At 39.8% G+C, this 18,491-nt stretch overlaps 3 protein-coding genes across 5 annotated transcripts in view; all 3 read right to left on the bottom strand.

The window, feature by feature from the left end:
* Window positions 1-2,042: 2,042 nt before the first annotated feature.
* LOC117952033 (heterogeneous nuclear ribonucleoprotein A0-like) lies at window positions 2,043-3,763 on the bottom strand. Its single transcript, XM_034884087.1, has one exon. The coding sequence runs from the start codon at window positions 3,577-3,579 to the stop codon at window positions 2,680-2,682; it is 900 nt and encodes a 299-aa protein (XP_034739978.1). The 5' UTR covers window positions 3,580-3,763; the 3' UTR covers window positions 2,043-2,679.
* Window positions 3,764-7,997: 4,234 nt separating this feature from the next.
* Window positions 7,998-9,727, bottom strand: LOC117952032 (heterogeneous nuclear ribonucleoprotein A0-like). The gene has a single exon (XM_034884086.1). It carries the CDS (start codon window positions 9,655-9,657, stop codon window positions 8,749-8,751), a length of 909 nt encoding a protein of 302 aa, XP_034739977.1. The 5' UTR covers window positions 9,658-9,727; the 3' UTR covers window positions 7,998-8,748.
* Window positions 9,728-11,111: 1,384 nt separating this feature from the next.
* The window catches only part of maea (macrophage erythroblast attacher, E3 ubiquitin ligase), an 84,794-nt gene continuing 77,414 nt past the window's right edge, over window positions 11,112-18,491 (bottom strand). For all 3 annotated transcript variants that reach the window (XM_034884084.1, XM_034884082.1, XM_034884083.1), the window contains exons 3-9: window positions 16,094-16,297; window positions 15,780-15,902; window positions 14,972-15,048; window positions 14,752-14,860; window positions 13,548-13,681; window positions 13,039-13,234; window positions 11,112-12,880 (exon numbers count right to left, since the gene is read on the bottom strand). In XM_034884084.1, the coding sequence (XP_034739975.1) occupies window positions 12,785-12,880; window positions 13,039-13,234; window positions 13,548-13,681; window positions 14,752-14,860; window positions 14,972-15,048; window positions 15,780-15,902; window positions 16,094-16,297 (939 nt within the window). In that variant the 3' untranslated portion in view covers window positions 11,112-12,784. The remainder of the gene's footprint in view (window positions 12,881-13,038; window positions 13,235-13,547; window positions 13,682-14,751; window positions 14,861-14,971; window positions 15,049-15,779; window positions 15,903-16,093; window positions 16,298-18,491) is intronic.

The raw sequence follows: 18,491 nt of genomic DNA, 5'->3' as shown, positions 1-18,491 counted from the left end.
AGAATAACAGTTTCAAGCTGGCAATTATAGCTGCCAGTAGTTTACTGTAATTTAACAGGAAATTTTGTTACAGTGTAGATTATATTAGTACTTGTACGTGTATGTGTTTTTGAAGTTGATATTTGATTGAGTCCCTTCACTATTCTTTGTGTGTGTATTTTTATCTGGATTTGCAATATAGAAACAAAAAAATTACTCATACACATAAATATTATGTTAATACAGCTCCTTCATAAGAACTTAAATTTCTGCAAATAAGGGACACTTTAAATCAATTTTGTTTATCCTCTGACCATGGGAAGATGTGATATGTATCCACCATTTAAGTTTTAGTTTCAAATTAAAAAGGGCTGAAACTAATGATTATTTTAATTATCAAAGCATTTACTAATTATTTTTCCGATTAATTGATTAGTCAAAAAGGGACCAATGGCAAATTTTCACAAGACCCTGGAGCAGCCCAGTTACAGCAACAGGGTTTGATGCTGCACTGAAAAGTAAGCATAGTAAGGTGACATACTGTAGCCATAACATTCAAAATGTATCAGCCTTTGGATTAATATATACTTGAGTTTCTCTTTAACCGAAATACTTCCGCCAAAGAAGAGCCTTCTTTCCGCATTGAGAAACAGAGCCAAAGTGTAAGCTCAATTTTTTCTGCTGCCAGTGCCCCTACTGTCTTGGTAGCACATATATACAGTGGTTTGAATAAGTTTACACATCCATGCTAAAGTTGATTAAAAGGGGAATAAAAAACATCTTTTGGAAATTGATCTTAATGCCTTAATTAAAAAATTCAGGGAAATCCAACATTTTAAGGACATCAATTTTCTTTGTGAATGAATGCTGTAAAGAAAGAATAAATAAATGTTCTTCCTTAAAATACAGGAGCTTAAGTATACACACCCCTATGTTAAATTCCCATTTAAGCAGGCACGTTTTTATTTTTAAAGGCCAGTTTTTTCATGGATCCATCATACTATGCATCCAGATATGTAACTTATATGTATATATATGTATGTAACATGTATATACTTGATAAAGTTCCCTTTGGAATTAAAATCAACCCATATCATCACATGCCCTTTAGTATACATATAGATAGGCATGGGAAACTTTTCATAAGACCATCTCTCAACGCAAATCAAACCAGCTATTAAGCTATCTGAAATGAAACCATGCCAATCTCTAGGTATGGTGAAGTTTATGTGATGATGTAGGGCTATTTTATTTCCAAAGACCAAGGGAACTTCATCAGGTTACATTGTATCTTGGATCCATTAAATAACTGTCCTTTAATAAAAATGTGCCTGGCGCTATAGAAATTTAACAAAGGGGTGTGTATCCTTATGTCACCTGTATTTTAAGGAAAACGTTTATTTGCAATACATTATTCACAAAAGAAAATGAATTAAGGCATTTGCAAAAGGTTTATTCCACTTTTTAAATCAACTTTAGCATGGGTGTGTAAACTTACTCTTGCCACTGTATATCAACAAAAATCTTTTAGATGAAATTTGAAAATAAGTTTATGAATAAAGTGTATTGACAAAACTGTATTACTGATTGCATCCATGTGTGCTTACGAAGGTTAACTAAACCTATATCAGAAAACAGCACTTATTTGAAACTGAAAAAAAATGTTTCTCACCTTCACTGAAACCAGTTTACAAAACGCAACTCTGCAATAAACTTTTAAAATGTACATATTGGACTGCATCCATGTGGATTGGTTTATTTGCTCATTGTATTGAAGGTTGCATGTAAATTATTTTCCAAAGACTATCAGAGGAGCAAGTCAGCTAAATGCAGATTCTTCTATAACCAATAAAATGGCCGATGAACTGAAAACGCATGCATGAAGGGAACACTCCCTCCTGGTGGTAGCTTGTAAAAGTCAATTCATAAGGTTACAAAAGGTAGAAGATTATCTAAGTATCGGTGATAAAACGCACCAAGATTCAACTACCACAGTGACTATTTAAATGCATAATCTGCTAAAATGCAACCCACACGATTTGAATTAAGACTGCGAGATTAGATAGATTTTCAAAACATTAAAAACTTTAATAAAAGCAGAATCAAACAGGGGTGAACTGAACACATGGATTTGAAAACAGTTTTAATCTAAACAAAAACCTGTAATGGGACGGGTGGAAAAAATAATTTACAGATAAAACAGTCCGTGACATTTCTCCAAAAAAAATACTTTGTCACGAAAGTGTTTTAGATCAAGAAACTCAAGCAATCGAGTCCCATGCTGCTCGACACTGCCACCAACATTCCCTAAAACCCTGAGTTCATGATGCAAAAATAACACATCTGGCTAGTTTGCAAGACAAACAAACTCAATGCAGAGTTGGGAAGCAGCGATTGATTAATGTTACGGCTTTACAAATGGTTCAAAGCAAGTCTTTTCCCAACATAACAAAAGTACAATTCAATAATTCACAATTCTTAGCAGTAAAGTCCATAATGTGTGGAATAAGAAGACAGATGGGGACAGGATGGGCGAGCCAGGGCCCAGAGGACAGTCTCATTCATTCCTTGTGGATGATGGGCACTGCTCCTTTATCTGAACTCAACAAAGCCCACCTCATGTGTGTGCGGGTGTGTGTAAATTCAAGTTCGCTGTAATCAGAATTTCCCCCATGGACATCACAAAACTTGAGGGAGCCCCTAATACCCACCACTGAATCCACCACCACCCCGGCCGTAGCCACCGCCGCCTCTGTTGTAAGGAGGCGCGCTCCTGTGAGCGTTAAAGGTGCCCTTCACTGCACCATAACTAGAGTGCTGCTGTCCGTAGCCATCCCCAAAGTCACCATTACTGTACCCACCACCCATCTGGTTGTCATATCCTCCCTCGTCGTATCCCCCATATCCCCCGTATCCTCCACCGCCGCCACCGTTGTAACCCCCGCCATAGCCGTAGCCGTCTCCGTAACTAGTGTCGTAGCCGCCTCCGTAGCCGCCACCACCTCCTCTTCCACCGCCATAGCTTTGCATCCCCCTTCCTCGACCTCTTCCGCGGCCACCGGTGGACATCTCCTGCTTGGTCAGAGCTTTCTTCACCTCCACCTTGTTCCCATTGATAACGTGGTACTTTGTCAGCACCGCTTTGGTCGCGGAGTCGGTGTCCTCGAAGAAGACAAAGCCGAAGCCCCTCTTCCTGCCGGTCTGTTTGTCAGAGATGATCTCGGCCTTCTCCACCACGCCGAACTGGGAGAAGTACTCGGTCAGGTTGTCCGCCTCGATGTGGTCTTTCACACCGCCGACAAAAATTTTCTTAACGTTGGCGAGGATGTCAGGGTTGTTAGCATCCTCTCGTGCTATGGCCCTTTTCAATTCCACGTCGTGGCCTTCGACGACATGTGGCTTAGCCGCCATTGCAGCGTCGGCCTCCTCCGGCGTCGAGTAGGTGATAAAGCCGAAACAGCGGGACCGGCCGAGCTGCTGGTTCATGACCACAACGCAATCGTTAAGTGAGCCAAACTGCTCAAAATACTTGCGGACGCCATCTTCTGTGGTCTCTACGTTGAGGCCTCCGACAAAAAGCTTGCACAGTTTGGTGGCCATGATTAAATTTCGTCTGAGGATGGTAAGCAGACACCGTCCCTCTTCGTCTTCTTCAATGAGCAACGTTAGGGCGGGCCGTTTGGCTCACTTGCCATCGTAAGACGTTACCGTCGGTGATTGGTCACCTTGAAAAAATCACCAGTCTCATTGGCTCACAAGCGTTTCACGTTGTTGCTGCCTTCGAGTGCTGTCGGGAATCTTAGATTACATTGCTGAGGAGTAAGGCAAGTTTGGATTTTAACATTTTGTGGTCGTTCGTTTTGTTTTAGTACAATAAAAATCACATTAATAAAGCCATGTCCCGATTTATGAACCTATTCTTATATTATTGGTACTGCATAACCACTGAACACAGCATATGATGCTTACTTAAATGTAACAGCCATCATTTTCACCATGGTTGATATAGCCCTGATGCTCTTAGATAATCGTTTTTATGCAGGAATTTTACAACATGAAAATGAAAATAATTTCAGAATTGAATGTAGGCTATATATATAAACTATTACTATTTAATATAAAAAGGGCATGCACATTTTCTAATAAATATGATCTGGTGTGTTGCCTAGAAAATAGCATAATCTAACTAACATAATAGATATATTTCTTGCTTTAGGACAGAGAGACATTGGTTGACTAGTGACAAGTAGGCAGTAGTAGTGATGTAGTCTTGAACCCATAGCAAAAATATACAAGGAAGATTAAACAGTGGCCCAACAACAAATTATGCGGCCAGTTTTGGTTTCTTTAAAGAACAATATCAAACCACTTTGGTGAGTTTTGATCTTTTTACAAAATATAAATGATTTACTGTATACAACTGTATATGTCTAACATGTTACTCTGTGGCTGTAAAACATTTTTCAAATATCGTCTTAATTGTGAGTTGAATGATCAATGCTTAACATCTTAGATGTGTGTTTAAGTTTTAATATACAGTTTAAACTTCAGTTAAATTAGCTCAGAGATAGCTTTGATAAGTCAATCTTATTTATATATAAGAAATTTCCTTAAAGGTGGCTTTACAATTTGTACAGTATACAACATCCTCAGTCCATTAACATCAGATTAAGATAAATGAAAATTCCCCTAGGAGGAAACCTCAGCAAGAGGCAGGGGTCCCTCTTCCAGGACATATAAAATGTTTAGTGCTTCAATAGCGTAACATCCTCTTCCTTTTTTTATTTTAGACAGGGAGAACTGGTCACACTGGTCTTGATCCCATTGCAAAAATATGAAAAGGAAGCACAAACACCTAAGTCAACATATCAAACGATAAATAGTGCTGACCCTCTTATGTGATTTTTGCCTCAAAGGGCTGTGATAGGTTTAAGTTAGCTAAAGTCAGTCTTTTCACAGTAATTGAAACTTCTCTCAGCCCCTTTCCCCAAAGAGCTACTGGAAAGACTATTCAATGTGCTTCTCCAACATACTTCAAAAGAATCCACAACACATTAATACATGTTGCAACACGCCCACGTTTTGAGCCAGTACTAGCGGTTATAGCCGTTTTCTGCAGATTAACTAGATTTGTCAGCAGGAAAACTGCAGCGTTGGTTTGGGAAGACATCCGTGTAAAAGGATGTAAATGTAGCACTAGCACAGCACTCTTGCTCCTTATCCCTGATGTGTTGGACTCCCAACTCAGATCCTACAATGTTAAAGGGAGTTTCAGAATTCTGGCAGGCTATGGAGCATCATGTTTAGATTTTTTTTATGTGTCCCCGTTTTGTCTGTCTTGTGCATATGATACCCACTCCTGCTAATGATTTTACACTTTGCTACTGACCTACACATCAACCAGGGAACAATGCAGGATTTTAAATACTAAAATATCAGCTTGGGAATGCACTTAAACATGTGATAGACCTCCAGGATACACACAATGCTTCTTGTTGACTACCACTGAACGTAAACAGAACTTGTGTGTTTACATGTGAACTCTACAGGGCTCCTGTAAAATGGATATACACATTAATGACACCCATTACAAAATTTACAGTTTACAAATCCTTGGGTTCCCCTTGAAAATGTGCACTACCACAGGCCAGTCAAGTTGCTTATACCCGCATCTAAAATGACGTCTCCAAAGGCCTGAAAATGCACTCCGATAAGATTTTACATGAACCTGGTTGAGTAAAACATGATATCCATAACTTTAGATCTTTGGCCTCATTTCTGCAAACCTTATTCAGTGTGACCAATTCAAAACCTTATTTAGACATTTAGATGACAGGTAGCACTATGGGAGACACGCAAACAAAATATCTTCAATGTAAATAACATAACAAGTCTGTGTGTAAAAATATATAATTTATTGTAGATTCATAAAAATCACGGCCAACATAAGAGGCTTCCTTTTCTTATGGGATGATCAGAAATCGTCAAGCACTGTTATCCTATAAAAGGTAAAAGAACAAAAGTAAAATTATCACTCTAACCCCCCCCCCCCACAAAAGCATCACAGTATTTTTTGTCACAGGTGATATAGCAGGTTAGGCATCACTAATGCTCCTGAATGGTCACAGTACATCAGATTACATTTGTCTTTATCTTCGAGGGCACTTCCCAGTATTGATTTTTGCTTCTACCTTTACATACTATTCTGTCATTTATAAAATAAATTCTGTAATGTTCCTAAGCCCAGGTTATTTATGCCCCCCATAACCTATTAAATGCAAATGTTGCCGCATTAAAAGTACTACTGCAAAAGATGGTTTACCTAGCAACTGACATTCAGCAACACTTCCTGTTGTCTTCAGCCACAGTAGTGTATTGTATTAAAGTAAACTCAGGCAAAGTTTGCAGCCTTTAGTCCACAGGTACTGCATCAAGCTGCAGAGATGAACTGCATTCTGCATGGAGCCGGTCCACCAATAGACCTTTGGAAAATACAGTAAGTCTAGTATAATTCAAATCCCCCCAATCCGGTTTAATGGTAGAATAATAAGCAGTACATGTCACACTCCAACGCAAGTCTTGTATCTGGTTCTTTAAACGTCTGTCAAACGTTCATCACAAGTATGTTAAAGCTGTTTAATGGCTATATGCAAAAATTTAGAAAACTTACATTTCATTAACACATACCATAAAGCAACTTAGTTCTCAGGTTTTCCAAACTAACAATAGTACCAAGTTTGTTTTTAAATAAAACCTGTAGACTTAATAAATCCCAAAACAAACATTGTTAAAAGTTTTATTTTGAATCCCACAGTGCCCAATGTGCAAATTATTTAAAAAAGGGTCAAAACATTTTTATGACAAAGTTTAATACCAAATACTTGCCCGTCACCGTCCTTTTAGTTAAGGAAAAACACTCCAAAATAGCACTTTGCAAATCCATTATTAAAAGTCAGTGCTGGTCATTGGGAATTTACAATTGCACTGGGACACTATGTTATCAAAATTACCCTAAACCTTACAACCCACCAAATCTTCAATAAAACCTTTTGGAGTAAAACCCATGTTAGATGCATTTAAACCACACGGGGGGAATCCTTGCGACAACTGACTTCACCTGAGGGGGAGAAGGCACAACCACTCTCCGGTCCCCCAGTCGTGGAGAAACACACCCCATCGTTTTCAGGGTGATGTCCTCATGCCCAGGTTACCATAGCAACCTGGAGAAGATGGGAGAGAAAGAGAGTGAGAGACTGGACAGAGCAAGGGTTTCTGGAAGAGACACCAATTTAGTCGTTCCATTATTTCATTAAAAAAAAAAAGTGGAACAAAATTTGGGTCCCCTTCCACCCACTTTAAGTTCAAAGACCAAATTAAGTAACCCCCCCATTTCGTTTTTATTTAATATTAGCTATATAAGACGCATTAAGCTATGATTAAAGTTTCAGTTACGTTGTTCAAAATTAACTGAAGGCACACTTGTGCACCATCTCATAAAGATATTCCATACATGGTTGACCAACACAGAGTGAAGACAGGTTGATTTACATACCTAGTTTGCTGGATGTGGATATCCTAAAGAGATATTTCAGACTCCTATCACAATCGACCCCAGGTAATCAACAGGGTCCTGATGTATCCTATAAACAAACTGCTACGGCTATTATGGCTGGGATAGCATACTGGAATACGAGTAAGAACACCTAATAGGAAGTAGGAATAATCAGATAAATATCAAAGCCCTCATGCCCACAAATTGATATGTATTCAAATATGTAAAAAGGAAAAATATTTGAAATGTCATATTAGCAATGTCTTAAAACACAATTTAAAAACAAGGTCAAACCCTACAAAGCCTACATGCATTGGCTGTGGGTAACCATTTTGTAACCATTTCACCCACCTGAGTGTAAGGGAATAAACTGGGAAAGATGCCATGTAACTAAGGCAAGATGATGTCACTTATAAAACCTGTGAATAAACTTGAAGCCTGGTTAAATAAGTAAAATAAACTAAGCTAAGTGGTATAACGTTTTATTTAAAATGAACATACATAAGCATACCAAAGTGTTTTAACAGTAGGTTTTGTTCTCCAGACATGAAAGTATACAATATACATTAGATATTGCTACAGGGAATGAAAAATGAACAATATTTAGACTGAAACTATTACTATGCGTAAGGAGAGTTTGGGTACAGTATGGGGGAGGAAACAAGGAAACTGGATCCTGCCGTATCACGTTCCCGCCTTTGCTGAATGACCCAAGTAGATAATCATACAAGTTGGTGTTATATGACAAGCTATGAAACCACAAAACATGCTTTCTCATCCTCATACATTGAAATTACACGAAGTTTACTCCAGGAAACAAAATCTAATTGCTTAAAATGCAAATATTAGGATAATCAGCAAAACAATCCTACATTTGCAAAACAACGAGTGAACGCAAATAAAAAATATTCAACTCTAAACCACAACTACACGCGTTGGCGTGGGTACATAATAAAAAAGGGATCACTGTATGTTTTATTCTTCATTTTTAACGTGTCCTAGTTGAACGGCAAAAACTGCTCGTTATTATCAGGTTTGTTGGGAAGTGACCTTCCTACCTGTTTGGGGTTTGAAGGTTAGGGGGTCTCTGTCCGTATCTCTGCCATTGTTGGATTTCACGGCAGACGCCCCGTTACTGAATTTGATTTTGGCGTCCAAATCCTTGCTGGAGGTAATTTATGGCAGGGATGGGGGGTGGTTAATTTGTGTTGACTCATTTAGTAGCCGCCGCCGTAGCCCCCCCTTGGGTAACCCCCACCGCCGCCGCCTCGTGTGTAGGGAGCAGCGCTCCTTTGACCGCCGAAGGGTGGCACTTTCATGGGGCCATAACCAGAAGAATGCTGGCCATAACCGCTGCCAAACTCGTTGTAGCCGTTTCCACCGCCGTAGCCACTTGTCTGCTCTCCGTAACCACCCCCATAAGGTCCGCCGTAACCTCCGTAGCCGCCACCGCCGCCACCACCGTTGTAGCCTCCGCCATTTCCGTAGTTGTAGTTTCCGCCATACTCCCTGCTGCCGTAGCCATTTTGATTTCCCCTCATGCCTCCTCTACCTCTGCCTCTCGGCGCCATACCGGTTCTGTTGGCCGCCTGCATCTCCTGCTTGGTCAGGGCTTTCTTCACCTCAACTTTGTGTCCATTGACGGTATGAAACTTCACCACAACCGCTTTGTCAGCTGCGTCGTGGTCGGTGAAGTAAACAAAGCCAAAGCCCCTCTTCTTTCCGGTCTCCTTCTCCGAGATGACTTCGGCCTTCTCGATTTGGCCGTACTGGGAGAAGTAGTCGCTCAGATGTTCCTCTTCGATATCGTCTTTCAGACCCCCAACGAAGATTTTCTTCACCTTTGCTAGGGCCTCTGGTTTGTTGGCGTCTTCTCTCGCCACGGCCCGCTTCACCTCGACTGAGTTGCCGTCGACGGTGTGAGGCCTAGCCGCCATTGCTGCATCGGCCTCCTCTGGTGAGGAGTAGGTTACAAAGCCGAAACAGCGGGATCGCTGCAGCTGTTTGTTCACGACGACAACGCAGTCGGTAAGCGATCCATACTGCTCAAAATGCTTGCGCAGGCCATCGTCGTCGGTGTCCACGTTTAGACCCCCGACAAAAAGTTTGCAAAGCTGGTCAGACATTTTTGAATAACGACAGGCTGATTTTCATCCAACGTGCGCTAATCTCAAAATGGTGGCGGGTGATGAACGCAGCTGAATTTATACCCAACGCGAGTTTTTTTTCCAGGATGGAGAAGCAATGTTCCGACCTACTCTGTCGTTGATTGGTTTCCCCTGACATTATTACCCTGACCTTAACCAATCACAGTCCTTGTGCCTAAACCTGACCAACAAAGGCAACGAGAACCAGCCAATCGGAGGGGCCGTAGGGCGGGTCATGTCATCGCCATCCTAAAAAATTATTGGTTTTGTGACGACAGACTAGCTCACAGAATCGGTAACACCTCTTCCGGTCCGCTACTCTTTGTGTTGTGGGACAAAAGACATCTGCTGCTATGTTTAAAACGTATGAAACGAGATTACGAAATGTGAATTTAGATATAAAATATAAGTATGAACTATATACTATGCTACAGCACATTTACATAATACGTTGTATAGAGTCGCAGGATGGTTTATGTGAAATATGCATCGATCAAATGCAGCCGTTCTGACAATACATCACAAATAATGATATGCTACATTTTGCAATGGCAAGATCAGCGCATTTCTTTCTGCATGCTGCTTTCTTCTGATTTGGTCCAGAAATAATGCTCACAGATCGTAATTAAACAAAACAAATTACTTCGGGGTCATGAGTAATATCAGCCTGCATAGGTATCAAGCCAAAACCACATTTTCAGCCAAAAATAAATTGAAATAGTATGGTTTCTTGTGTGAATGAAGCTTAAAAGCTGAGCCAGTGCATTTAGGATTGTATATATGGCATTGAGACATGGGTGCTGATATCAGTATATCTCACAATGAGTAAGTTTCGTCATAATTATCAGCAACATCAGCTTGATTAGTTCAAGAAGTTTTCATTTGGAAATGTTTCAATTGAAGTAGAAATTTATAGCAATGAGTTAATAGGCAACAAAACAAAAACATCTGTCAATTTATCATTACACCATTTTGGTGTGTAATTGAATAGTCAATCAAATGACAATTCTCATTTTTTGTTGATGACCAAAGGTTTAAGTAAACTAGTGGAAGCTTCCCGAATTTAAGGATTTGTGGCTGTTCTCTGTTTATTAGCACTGTAATTTGAAGATGTTGGACTATCGAGTCAAACTAAACTATTTTAAGATGTTGCCTCAGGCTCTGGAAACATGTATTGGGCATACAGATAAGTGATCATTACCATCTGTAAGCATGCTTTTAACTCTAGACAAAAAACAAAAAACCACACAGAACGCTGACCTCTTCAGACCATAGAGATGTAGTTTCAGGTGAAAGACAACACTTGGTTGCATTTCCATGTCAACAGAATTGCCTTGAATCATTAATGTCACCACACCTACCAGGGCTTATGGTAATGCGGATGTTAGAGCCCACAGAGCAAAGAAGACATTCAAAATAATGAAACACTGAAATCAAAGTTCACTAAGATCTTTATGAGGCATATTGCTCATGAAACAATCGCTTTATCTATTTCTACCAATACAAATACACAGGACAGTCTGTGTCTTTACAGATACAGTTTAAATCATTTATGGACACAAATGAGGCAACTTTTGGTTTGTCAATAAACGACAAATGTAACTACAAAACTGATCCAGTTTAACATGAAACTGCATTTTTGGATTGCTTAGTGTGGGTGTTCAGGGTTGTGAATCTGTTTTAACTGAAGAAAAAAGTTTTGAGTTTGCAAGAAATAGCAGGATGACCAACAGCCTATTCAAGGTTTCCTGCCTCTGAACACATTTTTCAAATAAAGGCAGGTATGTGCATAAAACTACATGTCATGTAGAAGCAGTTGGTGTACTTTTAAGGAAACCCTGTAGTGTTGGTGCTGCAAGCAGCTTCAACATACACAGAGCACAAGACTGAAAAAAGTCAGCAGTCTCTCTTTATTATCTTGGTCATTGTTGGAAAAATAGTTATAAACTTAAACTATTTGGGCCATGTTAAAATAACTAACTAGCTTTAAATTTAAACAAAACAAATATCCAAAGTTCACTAGAGTTCTAAAAATGGCAAACCTCACACACAAAAGGAAGACAATTTGTTTAATAAAATAAAAATACATCAGAGATGGTTGTCTTGTTTAAATATTGCGCAAATTTCATTATGGTAGAACATACACCATAATTAATATTACCGAGTTTGTGAAATGGATTCCTCAGAAATAAGAAGTTTTACTAAACAACCAGTTAACTTGAGTATACTGTGGGTTATATCAGGTTTACAACACCCAAGAAGAGACTTGTTCAGTTTACACAGCAATCATAGTCAAAGGTTAGTCTTTGTTGTCATTGCTTGTCCCCAAAACCACTGAATTTTTACATGAGGATGAACAATTCCTATCTAATATTTACACTTGAAAAGGAGCCTGCTGTGGCCCAAATTAGGCTCCGGTTTCACAAGCAATGGGGGGATGAAATTCAAAAAGGTAGGCAGTTTAAAAAGGAGGCATTTGACATATATCCCCCCCCCCCCGCGGAAAAACTTTGCTAGACGACAAAGGATGTCAACAGCATGCATCACAGAATGAGATGCTACCACATAGGAGGCCAGCCATTTTTTTGTTTGTTTTGAAAAAGGCCCAAATCTTGAGTTAATTCAGTTAATAGAGAGAGTTACCACAGTCCTGCAATAACAAAGTAACAAAGGAACACCACTAGTGAAAAGTCAAAGTAACCTCAACAAGTTTTTATTTGTTGTAATAAAACAAATATCTAACTAGCAGTTTTTCACTCCCTCAGTCCTAAACTGAAGCGAGGGCCTTTTAAAAAAATGACAATGTTGAGAGTCCATGTGCTTGAATGGATCAGATCAATCAACTTCTTGTTCTCTAGTCACATCAAAAAAGTAGTCTGAAAGAAGAGGATCCCAGTTTCTGTGTGATAAAATGGGAGAGGGGAAGGAAACTGGTGAACTTGAGCTGATCATGTATTGGATTGTGTTAAATCTCGGGTGTGTCTGTGGGTGGGAAGAAGGCCACTGGATCACAGCTCCACAGGTGGCTCTGAGTAGGCTGGGTCACACGTAATGAACGACGGGCCAGATTTGATCACGTTGATACTCAGATGGGTTATCTGAGTGATCACATGATATAGACCTTCTCAGCCTGAGAGAAGTTGAAGACTTCTTTGGTTCTGGGACACACCACTTTGTCATCTTGGCGGATGGACAGAAGGGACTGGAAGAAGCACAGGATAAGAAATTAGACAGAAATACAAACATTTATCAGATTTTTTTTGCCTCCATATGCCATTTTAAAGCGTTTTGACAGACAGAAATTGCATTAGCTCATAATCTCTGTACTTTTGCATGTAGTTCATCTTGCTGTGTACTCACATTGTAGCCATAGACATATCCATTGGGCAGCATCATTGGAGGGTTGTTTTCATTCATGACCTCCCCAGAGATCTTACAGACTAGTCTGGAGTTGGCGCAGTGGGCCATGGGCAGCGGCTGGGCCAACTTGTTAAGGGATTTACTGCACACTGGGCAGTCTGGGTTCTTAGAGGTACCATCCTCCTTGTAGCACTGACTGGAACGGGCACAGAGGTTAAGGAAAATGAAAACATTCGTTTAGGCGCATTCACTACACAACAGAGGCGGGGGGGAGAGAGAGTCATGTGTGATCAAGACCTTATTTGATAGACTTTAACTGTAGCCTCCTACACATGCCACCGAGACACAGGAACATTTAGATTTTCGTTTAGATCTTATGTCAGTATTCATCATTTAGTTTTATTAAAAAAAAATAAAAAAAATAAAAAAAAACCTAGAAAGATTGGCTGCAGAGATGAAATCAAGAGGGCACAAGCAAATTGTTTTTGGAAATAAAATAGATAGGATACGGTGTCTTGATGGCAGACAGACCGGCCTGTAGGGTGATAGTGAACACAGAGTTGTTTCCCAGCTGGTGCAGTCTGTAGTTGTCATATCGGAACTGCTGGATCAGCATCTTCCAGCGGGCTGGATCCAAAAGATCCTGCAGGAACAGAAATAACAAACAAGGGAGTTTTACACTAACCGCTCAATCAAGACAAGCTTCAGACCCAGTACTTTTTACTCTTCTCCAATGGGTTGTTTTATTATCCTAACCAACCAATGTTTATTCCTGATGAACACGATGTAAACTGCAACACACACCATGCAATAGCCCTGTAATCGGTGGTCTGTACCCAGGATGTTCCAATCCCAGGAGGTAATAGTGATACACATGCTGTTGTGTGTTGCCCTTGAGAGGTTGTTTCTCTGCTTCCCAAAGGGGTTTCACTACAAAGGCATCCTACAAGTTTAATGTAAGTGCATTTTCTAAACTAAGTTACAGATGCAATTCATTCCTTTTAATGGGCTGTCAGCTATGGTGGCAACATTATTATTGAGCCTGATTTGTTCACATGTGACTATATGTTTTCATGTGTGTGAGATTTGTAAAGAGACATGAAGGCATTTGTTTTCAAAGAGAAAAAAAGATAACAAGAAAAATAACTGATAATAATTTTGCTATAAATGTGAAGCCCAATAGAAATGTTGGCAGAGGACAGAGATTCTCTTCCTGCTTCTGTCACACCAGTTTGGCTTGGTCCATCTCTTTTGCTTGCAGAAAACCCTTAATGCTTTTTGAGATAAAGCATTGTTGTTATGGTGCCATGGTACAATTCTGTGTCCCCAAGGATTTCTAAGTGGAAGTTTAAAAATAACAACACTGCTACTAAAAGCAGCTACTCAAGGACAAGCAGCTGAAGAGGGAACTGAGTTCATTTGTTTTAGAAGGCATCGGTGGCCCTCTAGTGGCTGGTCTGTTGCTCTGCTTAATCTCCATAAAGTGGCACACTTATATATAAAATAAAATAAAATAAATCAAAAACGACAAAAGTGCGATGATTTTAGCTCTATCATCTATGGCATTGGCATTCCCAAGTGTTAAGTTTTGCGTGAATTACTTTTAAAATGGTAAAAGCTCAGATGAGTATACCTTAATATTGCACATACTGGGCCTGACAACACAACATTTCATACATGTACATATTTCTACTAGTAAAGACTAGGTTTTACCTTGTACGGGGAGATATGTGTATCTGATGGGAAGGCCAGCATGCCCATCACCTGCCGAACCTCGTCCAACTGTCCACCCTCCGCTTGGCTAAAATGCTTCCTCGCATGTCTGGTATACACAAAGAGACACAAACAAGATTAGTTGGTGATAGAATAATGTTTAAAATAAGGAAAAAGTTGAAGTTGGTGCAAGTTTTCAAGGCATAACAGTTAGTGTTACCTGACTGCATCCATGCGTTTGTTTTGTCTAATGAGCTCAATGAACTCCTGGATTCTCAGACTGAACTCAAGACAACTCTGCCAAAGAAACAGACAAACAATTCCAGTAAGTAGGTGCTGCCAATTTCTCATGAACTTTGAGAGCAGAGAGAAAACTAATCCCTTTCATTCAAAAAACACTGGTAGATTTAAGATGCCTTTCAAATAGGTTTTTGGAACAGAAAAAAAACTAATCCTACCACTGTGACTGGGAGGGGTTATAAACAATAGTAGAAACTGAAATGTATCTGCATTTGGCATTGAGCTGGAGCTACACCAGACCAAATTTCCCAAATGCTCAACAGAAAATCAAAGACATTTTTTGTAACGCCAGTATCTCAAACTTTGACTACCCATATAAATATTCTGCCCTTTATGAAGTGCACTCTCAAAGTATCAGCTAACTGGGAAACTTGCTATGTCTTGGCGGAAGTCTGCACTCTTCTGAGTACTTTATGGTTTAATAGGACTATTTTAGGATTAACACTTTAACTTGGTGCCACAGCCACAAGGGCAAAACGCCCAGGAAGACTAATTACATGGTAACAGGTCTGTTTCTGAGCACAAACACTGCTGATTCTTGTTTAGAAAATGCAGAACGCTGCATCATACAAAACCAATTAGCATTTGTCCATATAATTCTGCTTGTTGACATTCTTGAACTACACCTATGCAGTTATTTTGCTTTTGTCATGGGCATGGCTTTCAAGTATTTGTCAGGCCTCAACCTGGGTTTGTGAAGTAAAATCTGACTCTTGCAAATGAGCTACCTTCATCTTGCGGAGGCGGGACTTATTGTCATGGCACCAGGCTAGGCAAGTGGCTGTCTCCTGCCTCTCCAGAGACTCCTCCACCTCCTTAGCTGTGAGGAACATCTCAATGTTGACCAGATCCTAAAAATACAGGAGAGTGGATGCATTAATAGAGAAGGTATCAGGATGACAAAAGTCACAACACACACATATGCAATAAATGTATATTAAGTTAAACTGACAGTTTAATATGGCCAGTGAGTTTTATCGCATGTTTTCAAAGGCAAATTACTATATGTACTCGAAGAGCTCCTGAGTCTCGAGACAGGTACCTCTATACCGCTCTGTCTGGCCAGTTTAACAGCTGTGTTGTAGTAGCCGCAGCGCAGCAAATGCTCCACCATCATTCGATCCATGCGTTTCTTCTTCCACAGGTTGACTGAGGCTGGCTGGTCGCTGCTGTGCTCCTTCAAATGCTCGATACGACGCTTGCACAGCTTGGCACTCTCATCTTCTGCTTGGATGGACTCTGCAGCCTACAGTCACACAGGAACAAGAGTAATCAAGATATTTGCAAAAAGCTCAATATGCATCATGTAAATCAGAAATGCAAGTTCACATTGATGGGCTCTCAATATCCATTATTTCCGTAAAAGAAATAACTCACATTTTTTTATTCATGTTATTTCTTTCTGCAGGAAATTAATCAAACAATATGTGATAAAGATTTCTGAACCGGAAGAAACAGAGAACTTCTTATAAACCTTTTGCACTGCTGATAACTGCAAACCGGTATTCTAATCGGAGCCTGGCTGCCCCCACAGTGGTGCCAGACTGCAAGACTTTTCACAACTTGAACATCATTGAGGACAGGCCAGACTAAACAGCTGCTTCCTGTTCAGTAGATAAACTCTTAGGTGGTGGAGGTAAGTTGGGTGTCATTAACATAAAAGGCTAGGGACACGGTTTATTTTCATTGTTGCACGTCACATTTATATTAAAAATGTTTTCTGATTATATCATACAATACATGATTGCATTCCTATGTGCACTGGTCCATGCACACTAACGTTATAGATTAGATTTCAAAATTTAATTGCACTGCTTTGTCTACTCTCGGTATTTCCCTTTATTTAGGACTCTTACTTTCAGAATACATTCTTGACTTTTGGACTACTTTTCTCTACACCAGTCAGACCATATTTGGGAGGGAAATGACTCCCACACCCCTAAAACACCAGTGGAGCGTCTAGTGTGACCTAGCCTTCAACACAATGAATTCAGGGCTTATATTTCACAATGTACGTGCCGGACAACATGGTGGTAAAGAAGAACTGCAAAGTGTTTTTTTGGTCACTTGTTGTCTGTCAGTTTTAGAAAGGCTTGATAGAAGAACCAGCCAGGCAGCATTTCTGAGCCTTCAACCAAGGCGGTTATACCATTATAAAGAAACCCCAGCCACAATAAAGGGCTTTTGTCAACAGGGGTGAGTAACAGTTGGCTCTAGCTGAAGTAGATAAGACACTGCTGGTGGTGTAAGTACCAGGGTCAATAACAGTGCTTGTACTTTTTTAGGACAGAGTAGAATAAATTTGAAATTTAAATGGACAATAGATACTTTTCCTGTTGTATCCATCCACTCAAGGCCAGATTTTGAAAATGACCTTAAAGTGTTTACAATTGAAAAACCAGCCTTGAAGTGTTGTATCAACCGAGTAAACACTCAGACATGATTGTTGTGATAAACCTTCCACAAACATAGCTGCACTTTCCAGCTATGTTAATGTAGTAACTAACAACTAAAATTATGGAGGCAACACCTCTATTATGAAATTAGTTACGAATTAAATATGGGTGTGTGGGGTGTTTTCAGAGTCTGTCTTCAGAACACCCCCCTTGTTTTCACTTTCTTTTGGATTAGCCCGACCCACTGGGGACAGATTGAAGATAGAACTAGAAAGCCTCGGTTTAGTGGTTTGCTAAATATTTATTTAATTGTGAGAGTTTTATTTACAGTCACGACGTAAGGAAACATTATCTAACAAGTGTTGAAGCAGCTCTGTTGTAAAGGTAACGTTGCTTGGTTAGCACTATGGTATCATGTTAGAAAGCACAGCCAAAAAAATTTGTCCTAAACTAAGTAACAATATTGTTAGCCACGATGCTGACGGCATTGATAACCAAACCAAACTGTGCTGTCACTATTATTTTATTGATTTAAAAGCAAGCTTGTCACGTTACTGAGAGTACAGTAGTTAGAAAGTAATATATGAAGTCGAAGCTAACTCTGACAACTGTAGGGCAGCTGACATAAATTCAAGCTGTCTCCATGAAGCTCCCAGCTAAGCAGCTGTAACTCACAACGCAGTTAGGAAACCGGAACAACCTGACTATTGATAACATAAGCATTTTGGCTCGGTGGACGACAATTTTAAAGTCATGTTAAAATTATTTCCCATCCTATTTATGAATTCCAGGCGCAGCTTGTCCCTCCCCACCTGAACTAACGTTACTCGGTAAGTAATGTTAGCTCACAATGCCTTGTGTTTCTCACTCCTGTAACTTATTGTTCATCAGACTTGACATGAGAAAAGGAAGATTAGCTAACGTAAGCCAAAATATTTATTATAAAAATTTTAAATCACATTTGAATAGTATTATACACTCACCGGCCACTTTATTAGGTACCCCATGCTAGTAACGGGTTGGACCCCCTTTTGCCTTCAGAAC

Source organism: Etheostoma cragini, chromosome 10 (genome assembly GCF_013103735.1).
Source record: "Etheostoma cragini isolate CJK2018 chromosome 10, CSU_Ecrag_1.0, whole genome shotgun sequence".
In the NCBI taxonomy this organism is placed as follows: domain Eukaryota; kingdom Metazoa; phylum Chordata; class Actinopteri; order Perciformes; family Percidae; genus Etheostoma; species Etheostoma cragini.
Note: the sequence above shows the minus strand (reverse complement) of the source record. Positions and strands in the feature narration are given on the sequence as shown.